This window comes from Azolla caroliniana, unplaced genomic scaffold (genome assembly GCF_043228905.1).
Source record: "Azolla caroliniana isolate FFs.n. ecotype wild unplaced genomic scaffold, voAzoCaro1.0.p SCAF_10, whole genome shotgun sequence".
Lineage (NCBI taxonomy): Eukaryota > Viridiplantae > Streptophyta > Polypodiopsida > Salviniales > Salviniaceae > Azolla > Azolla caroliniana.
Window position 1 is genome coordinate 19,459,981 of NW_028230445.1, and position 9,727 is coordinate 19,469,707.

The 9,727-nt window shown below is 35.7% G+C and overlaps 1 protein-coding gene across 1 annotated transcript in view; it reads left to right on the top strand.

Moving 5' to 3' along the window:
- Positions 1–5,723: 5,723 nt before the first annotated feature.
- LOC147859421 (uncharacterized) overlaps positions 5,724–9,727 on the top strand; it is an 8,858-nt gene continuing 4,854 nt past the window's right edge. Inside the window, exons 1-5 of the mRNA XM_087326307.1 lie at positions 5,724–5,819; positions 6,001–6,227; positions 7,871–7,949; positions 8,423–8,521; positions 9,476–9,607. Of these exons, the coding sequence (XP_087182433.1) occupies positions 6,130–6,227; positions 7,871–7,949; positions 8,423–8,521; positions 9,476–9,607 (408 nt within the window). The 5' untranslated portion in view covers positions 5,724–5,819; positions 6,001–6,129. The remainder of the gene's footprint in view (positions 5,820–6,000; positions 6,228–7,870; positions 7,950–8,422; positions 8,522–9,475; positions 9,608–9,727) is intronic.

Below are 9,727 nucleotides of genomic sequence, written 5' to 3' on the forward strand. Positions count from 1 at the left end.
TAAAATTTATGTTTGGTAGGACAGATGTTGGGAAATTGGGGTGTGTGTGTGTGTGTGAGAGAGAGAGAGAGAGACAATGGTGTGTCAAGATTGGAAATTAGTGGCGAGACGAAAAGCGGGTTGCAGTCGGATAGTAGGCTGAGAGGAAAATGAGGTAATGATCAGAAATTGGTGTTAGAAGAAATGTTGAATGGAGCTTGGAAATTAGGGTCTATGAAATTTTTAAGGGTACTAAATGTTGACAAATAGTTAAGACTTAAATGAGAGAACAATTGGCTTGTCATATGCAATAGACTTTATGCTAACAATACCTCGTACAATAGTTCATCAACACATATCAATGCAATTTTTAAGGGAAGAATAATAACTCTTATATCATCTCGAAGTATGAATAGTTCATGAGATTCTCAAATATCACAGTGGACCTTGTACTTGAGCCACCCCCTAACAAATAGATGTCATTGCCGAATAGAATTAAAAAGCACAATCACAATGTTCACATGTAGGCAAAACTCTAAACCTCTAACATATGGCATTCACAACATAGGAAGAGAAAGACAAGTCAACGCGATAATACACTAATTTAGTATGTTAATGGCTACATCATAGCGTTGCCCCACAACCGCATGTGCTTTAATGGATGTCAAATTCCTAAGCCAATAATTACATGTCAAGCATGCCATTACCTTAAATTGGTGTTATTGTGCAAGGTCAAGTTTGATATGGAAACATTTTTGGAATCGTAAGCCAACTTCCCTTTATCATGGATCATCGCATCCCTTCTGATTGAACCAATCACCTCAACAACCACCCAACTATTCCTATCCATTGCCAAGGGTGGATCCCTTGATCGTTGTCTCTCGCGACCCAACTCTCATCATCAATGGAGAAGTCACTTTTTCACAGTACTTAAGTATGGGGGAGTAATCACTCATCACGGGATAACCATTGCAACCAAGGCTCAAACATTCGTGTAAGGACTAACTTCAACCCACGAATTTGTGAGAATAATCCAAGGCAACAACACCGTGAACCTCATCTGGTGGATGATAAATCCATTCATGTAGACCACCCACACTATGAATATTGAGTGCTAGACTGCATGTGGTATGAACATCGAGTGCTAAACCACCCATGTTATGAACATTGAGCGCATTGACCAATAGAAGAAGATGATGGAGATGATTCCCTCGTAAAATGCCTTGTGACTATTGGCATCAACTATCTTAAGAACCTCAACAATTGACCACGGGAGGTGGAGGAAGCTCTGAAGGTAGCAAAGGTATGTGGCCACCTCATCGAACACATGCATGGAAACAATGAGGAATAAGCGCTAAAGGCGATGGAAGAGACTCCGTGGATGATAAGTGGATGGTATTATACCATGTTGTCACCATTTTACGTGCTAGAGTCTAACTCTATTCTAATTGATGGGTACATGTGTATGCCTACTATATAGAGAATATGAAATGCAAAAAGGTAATGTGCATTTTGGATTTGATTTGACTCAATAATCTACAATTGTGAAGCATATGTTAAATAGATGCATAGGAGGCATGGTCATTATGGACTTCCAAAATCAACTTCTTGATTGATTGCATCGAGGTCATGACCACAAAGTGGACGCAAATAAAAGCATTCTAATTGAGATATAATATGTTCAAAGAAATACAAATATTTACTCTAAGAAGGGTTGACCCACATGTTAAATGAGTTATAATATTTTGCCATGCGATCATGAAATTACAATTAAATACTAACAATAATAAATTAATTAAGAGATCAAGGAAATGAATGATTTAAGTGTATTTAACCACTCCCATGAGAAGGATAACAGACATATGGAAGATTGTTAACAATCCATACCACCAAATATGATCATTGTATTGTACATTAGAGTCTAAATGAATATGAATATGAATATGGAGAATTGTACTTATCATACCTTTAAACCATTAAAATTAACCTTTGGAATTGTTTCTTAAGGTTACTCCTTAGCATACTCCTAGTTTCCAAAACATTGCATTCCATCAAAGATAGGTCAAACAAGCTAAGTTAGATTTAAGAATCCGTGTCACCCAAGCATTATCACACACAATTTAATCCAATAATTTATGTTTGAAACCTTGAATTTGTGTCGATCCAAAAGTTTAGTTCTAGCACCAATGGACTTTTCTAGTGAATGAGGCATAAAAGATAAATCTTCATTTCCTCCATAGGTGGAGGTTGGTGTCAATTATGACATAATGGGGGATATCTTACCTGCCACTACATTGTATCATTATGTATATGTCTCGTATATGCTTTTTGGATTGGTAATTGAAACTATGGCGTAGTTTAAACAAAAAAGTAAAAAAGTAAAGAAGAAGAAGAAGATAAATCTTCGTGAATTGCCAAACTAAGAAGTTCTTTTAAACAAATAACATGAAAATTGGATGAACATTGACACCATCGGGAAGATTGGGAAGATACCCAAATGAATCAATACACTTTAATATTGTGAAATGTCCACTATAGGACGAGAATTCCCTGCTTATATCACACTCAAACCTTTGAACATAGCCTTAGAATTGGTACTCGAGGTTATGCCGACAATATATGGTAACCTAAAATTATTTATCGCACAATTCCTCTTCATAAATTATTTTCGAAATAACTTCATAACATGATGTCTAGTCTATATAAGAAGGCATTTACACCCACACTCCTTTTCCTATCCATTTTAGAAGAGGAACCACATTGCATTCCATTTTCCCTACACCTAAGCGCCGATGAAGTCATGGAAATACTTCTTGAAGCTTGACACAAGACCATACATTAGCATCATGGATTAATAACTAATATATGATTAAGTGTTGGTTACAATCATGATTGCAAATGCGAGCTCCTACTACTGCTTGCTTGGATACACAATGTAAATGATTGAATTGCATCCACAACCTTACACGACCGCATTCGCGACTATAGAAAGAAATGACAACATGCAATGAATGAACTAGAGAGAATGAATAAAAAGTAGATATTATTAGAGGAAACAAAAAACAGTGTATGAGGTTTGACTTGAAAAAACATCCTTACACATCCAAAGATATTCTTTTTAACATGTGTCAAATAATCATTAAACAACGTTCAAATTTCTATAACAAACTCTATATTAATGACTTCCCATATTGTTAACAATGTAAAACTAGTAAGTCATGTTCTATTGCAACAATAGGAGATCATCAATATACACAATATATTTTGTGATGATTATTGGTGATATTATTAGGTTTCGTGGATCCCGATTTGTATTAACACATGATGACATTGAAACACTTCATATGTGCTCATAAATGAACCTTTTACATTTTTGCATTATTGAAATGTGTACTCAATACAAAAATTGATGTTCATTAATACAATAATTTATATATTTATGCAATTAAGTAGTGAATTAAATTGATTTAGCTTGATGCCCGATGACCATGCCCAATATATAGTCCTAGAGTTCATGGTATAATACTATACGTGACATATTGTGTGCCTCTCCTTCATTTTGGTCATCTTACTTGTGGAAAGGTGGGTTTTGGTAACAATAGAAAACTACAAAAAAGGTGTTATTACCAATATATACTTCCAATAGTACCTTCTTCGGAACAACATTGCAAGCTTTATAATTCCATGTTCTTCTTTATTTTAAAGAAAGACAATAATGGGGTGCCCAGTGTTTGGGACTCGAAGTCAAACATAACATCATATAATATGTGTATTACACCAAACTTGACGGAGCTAGTGTCTATCTATTAAAACAATTTAATACAACATTCAATTAACGCATCTAGAATGAGACGATTGAGAGAACCCTTTTATTGAAAGAAATGTATTACAAAGAGTATATCGTAAACTATGAAGGCATGTATGAAAAATAATTGCAACCATAGTTTACCAATGTTTATTCAATTATTGGAATTTGCTTTGAATTGATAATCATGGATAACTACTTGATGCACTTATAATTTTATGTATAGTCTTGTCACTGAGGGAACACGAGAACAATGAATCAGGGAACCATTCTATAAAATAGATAGTCCCAACTGACAAATCTAACCACCGATATGGTGTTGATATTTTCGGGAAAGACCGGGCATGTCGACAAGTCATATAAATATTGTATAGAACATCCTAATGGAGGGAATACAAATTTGATATTATATGGAACCCTTCAAATAAATTATATAAATTGGGGAGAGATTACCATATATTTAACGCATTGACAATGATATGCATGGAATGGATGTCAACATTGTGGTTGTTAATCAACGTAGCTAAGAGTCGAAAAGGAGTTGTTGGCACTGTATTTCTTCATGGATTGATGAGAGAAACGAAAAATTGATGTGGAGATGTTACATCAAGAATATCGAAGTAGACCTTCTTGTCTAGGGGGTATGTTGTAAGGTGGTGACACGTTGAGATTCGTTCAACTTTTCTACAAACCAAGGTTCCAAACACCTTAAGGTCTTGAAGTTTTGGATGGCTAGGCCAACTTGAGGAACTCTTTTTGGTAAATGCGTATGCATAATAGATGATACTGGGTTGATTTAGAATTTCCCATCTATTTGTGCAAAACAACTTGGTGTATAGGGTATTACACCCCAATAAGTTGAGTTTTACTTTGACTCTAACCCAAAACAATAAATCTTAGAATGTCTCTTCCTCTTGGAATGGGTTCCAACTACGATTATGGAGATTTAATGGAATTTTTGTTTTGAAGTTATATCCCAATATTATTGCCCCTCCATAAAGTTAAGCAAAGTTGAATGATCAATTGGTGATCGATGTGCTTTGCAGTGAAATTGAGGGTTGTTCAATCTTGATGTCACAAACAAGAGGATGAAATTTGGCACAAATGGAGGATATTGCAAGGTAGTGCCAAGTTGTGAGTTTGAGTCATCTTAGTAATAGATTGGAATTCTATAATGTCTCAAGGTTATGGGGTCCAAGTTATAGATAAAATAAGCCAAAGGTCTTAAGGTTTTGGGTTTTGTATAGCTGTGATTAAGCTCACAATTGTATAGATGATACGTGGATGAGTGACCTCCTCGGGTGCTTGCCTCTAGAGAGAGGAATGTCTATGGTTGGTGTATAGAGTCTAGGGGAAATTGATTACGATCTATTGGAGATTGATGATGTAACAATGGTAATTCCAATCGCCGCTTTGACAACATAAGGAATACACGGGTTGAGTGTACACACACATGCACACGATCATTCACGTGTAGACACATATAGAAACACGAACACGAACACGAACACGAACACGAACACGAACACGAACACGAACACGAACACATACACATACACATACACATACACATACACGTACACGTACACGTACACATACACGTACACGTACACGTACACGTACACATACACGTACACGTACACGTACACGTACACATACACGTACACGTACACGTACACGTACACACACACGTACACGTACACATACACATACACATACACATTCACATACACATAAGAGCTGCATATGGACCACCAACACCACACCTATCTCCATCTATGTATTAGCTTTTGGTAGTGGAATTGTGTGTGTGTGTGGGGGGGCGGGGGTGGGGTTAGAAACAGGACAAGAAAAACAGAGGAAGACATGTTTTCAGATTCGCAGTTTTCTTCTCTGATCTGCAGCCAGGAAGAACAAAAAGGAAAGGCAATCCTCATGATGCCATGCCATCCATGGTCTCCCCCCCCCCCCCCCCTTCTCTCTCTCTTTCTGATTCTCTTCTCTGCTTCTTCAGTCATTTCTCTCTGTAAAACTGGTAAGTCAATTCCCGCCCTTCCCCTCTCTCTATGCCTTTATCTTTCTTTTGTTGTTGTTGTTGTTGTTGTTGTTGCAATTCGGTCAAACTCTCTCTCTCTCTCTCTCTCCTCTCATCGTTTCTCTTCTCAACCTCCTTTGCTTGCTTCATTATTCTCAAACAAATCTTTCTTTTTTGGCAGACTCTCAGACTATGGTGATCTGTTGATCATTCTTCCAAAAATCCTGTTTTTTTTTTTTTTTTTTTTTTTTTTTGTTCCTTTTCTTCTTCTTTTACTGTTTTTTTCCCCGGTAGAAGAAAGGGGTGAGATATGGCTAACCTGGTTAACAGAGCGACTAGTGATATGTTGACTGGGCCTGATTGGGCCATGAACTTGGAGCTTTGCGATCTTATCAACGGTGATCCACGGTACAGACACACATCTTATTTTGATATATTATTCTGCTAAAATTTCCGAAACTAGAAATTTCTGATGTCCCATTTCTTACATATGTCTCATAATGAATGAGACATAGCATACTATTTTTAACGATCAACGCAATGAAGGTCATATAATGGAGGCTACATAGTATATACTTTTTAAACATTTACAATAATGGATGCGCTGGAGTATACTTGTTTTAAATATGCACAATAATGAATGCTTAATAAGTTTTAGCATTTTTCAGCATGCGCATGGTTGGATGCGCCATACATAGCTGTATATAGCATAACATTTATAAACATGCACAAAAAAAGATGCTACATAGCTTGTCATTTTGTAGCTGAACATAATGGATGGATGCTATGTAGCATAATATTTGATAGTGTGCATTATCCAGATGCCAGATTCGAGACATTATAATGTTACAGCAGTGACTAGAGATATAAATCCAAATGTAGAGATCAAATTTCAATCTTTGTAGGGAAGCTTGCACACAAGGGAGGTGAAATGAAAGAGAGCGAAGGGAATGTGCACCCCAGTCTGCAAAACTGTGTGAATACTTCATGGTCCCAAAGTTTTTGTTTGAAAACAAAAGCGAAAAAGAATAACAAAACCCATGTCTCCCATTTGGTGAAACAAATAAAGGAAAGACACAGTATGCCGAGAGCATGACGTTTTCAATTATGTACACAGTGGCTGCCTTATGGGATATCATAATTATATTTATATATAATGGAAGCAACATAGCATTTAAATATATACACAATGGATTCCATATGACATGTCATTTTAAAGATGCACATAATAGCTGCACATAATAGATGCTACATAGCATTTTTATAGATGTATGTGGCATACTGTTTTTGAAGTTGCTACATAATAAGGATGCTACACAGTGGCTGCCTTATGGGATATCATAATTATATTTATATATAATGGAAGCAACATAGCATTTAAATATATACACAATGGATTCCATATGACACGTCATTTTAAAGATGCACATAATAGCTGCACATAATAGATGCTACATAGCATTTTTATAGATGTATGTGGCATACTGTTTTTGAAGTTGCTACATAATAAGGATGCTACACAGCATAACATTTTTGAAGGTGTACATAATGGATGCTGCATAGCATATCATTTTTATAGGTGCACATAATACTTCTCCATAAGTTAGAGAAAATTCTATCTTCTTAGAGACACTCACTTTCATCTTTACCGGCTTCTTGGTTTTTGCTTAGAAGGAGATAATGTGCTACCTCATCGATATACATGTCACAAGGTCACTTGTTTCAGGAAGCACATTGATACATAGGGCAAAATTTCTACTTCCATCTATTACCTACATTAACTTTATGCAGTTCATGACGACTGATAAAGTTCAAATTCGAAAATTCTCATCATCATCTGTTGCATCCATTTTATTTATCTTGTTGGTTGCACCAATGGAACCAATGAAAAGATGAATAATTGATGTGGCCACTATCTGGATACATTTCATCTTCACCTGTTTCCTTTTACATTTTCTTGGCTTTGTATTCATCATCTTTTGATTAGTGTTAATTTCTGGTTTCTTGTAAGTCTGAATCATTTTTTAATATTTTTGTTTTCCATCAAGCAGGCTTGCAAAGGACTCTGTTAAAGCTCTCAAGAAACGAATGGGAAACAAAAATCCAAAGGTTCAAATATTGGCGCTTACGGTACAACCTCATAAGAATGTTTATCAGAAAAAAGTACTGCGTGACATGCTTGTAAAGTTGAATTCGTAGCTGTTGGATTAGGTTCAGTGGAAGGAGGGTGATTAATTTAATTTTCTTAAAGTTAATTAAACCTCTGTCACTACTCTGTTTGCCTTCCCTCTCAATTTTCATAGACAGATACACATGGCAAAATCCGGAAGCAGTTAATTATTCTAGGTCTATTAGGATGCCCTTGTTGTATCCATAATTGCATGATCATCCGATACATGTGCAAAATTTCCACTGATTAGATGTGTTTAAGTAAGGCCATATTGGGCTATCTTTCAGAAAAGTTGTGGGATTGACAGGGCAATTGTATTGGAAATAACTAAAGATAGTGTCAGTTTTCTGTTTGGCTAATTCTATGAATTCTGCTATAGTTGTTAGTTATTGAGATTAAAGTTAAATATAATGTGTTAATTCTCTGTTGATAGGTTCTAGAGACAATGGTGAAAAACTGTGGTGATGTTATCCATCATCAAGTTGCTGCAAGAGATATTTTGCGTGACATGGTGAAAATAGCAAAGAAAAATGTGAGACTACCTGCGCCAATTTTTTTTCACATATCTAATTTTGTGTTAATGATGTCATTCATGTAATTCATAGCTAAATCAAATATATCGCGAACTTGTCTATGGAGCACTTGCACAATCTATAATTGAGTCTTGCTGCTATTTGTGACCCAAAGCATACCTTTGTCCCATTTTTATGCAGTGGCATATAACTATGTCTGTCAGTTTTGAGAAAAGCATTTTCCTGCTGACTTAATTGGCATTGGGTTAGGAAATGGCTTGATCAGGTCCAAATTGTCAGTTGAAACCATGAACTTTCTATGATCTATATTAAGGATCACACTAATTTTTTGAGATAGGTAATAATGCTACAAAAAGCATGTTTGGCTATAGCAAAGCCAGAAAAAAGACCTTTGATTGGTGATGGTATTGTGTCCTATCTTAATAATTGCATTTGGAACCTAAAGGAACTTAAAATGCATTAGCAGAAATATATAAAGGTGACCCAAATCATTTTATGGCAAACATTTGAATGCAACATCAGAATTGATTCCATTAAAATAATAGATGATTGATTGTACTATATTCTTCATTGTTTGTTTTGGATTTGCAATGCCCGCAATCTTTCTTCCTAGATTTGAAATCTGCGTCTCTACTTTTAGTATGGTGGGTTGCGAATGCTACTTGAACCTTTCTAAAAGGGTATAGAAAATTGTGGAATATTCCTAGGGTCTTCCAAGTATATCGAAAAAATTTCAATTTCATGGAACAATACAATCATTTCCCTGTAACTTATGGACAAACATGTTGAGATCCAAACTGAATATGGAAATCTTCATTGATGCCTAGAATGTAGACGAACTTTTGTGGAATTAATGTGAAACTTTATGGGCAAATCAGAAGTGATATGATAGCTTGTGCTATTGTAGCTCTATGCTTGTAGATTAAAAATCTAGCGGATTTTTCTTTTTGCAGAAAGATAGTGAAGTGAGAGAGAAAAGCTTGTTACTGCTAGACGCATGGCAAGAGGCTTTCGGTGGACCAAATGGGAGATACCCTCAGTACTACATAGCATATGAGGAATTGCGGGTATATGAAGGGTCATTTTAAGAGCATCTTATAATGATATTCATAGGATTTCCTCATTCTAAGTGTATGGTGATTTGTAATTTCATGGATGTACTCTTTGACTATACTTTGCAATGTTTTGTTCCAACTTAACAGCGT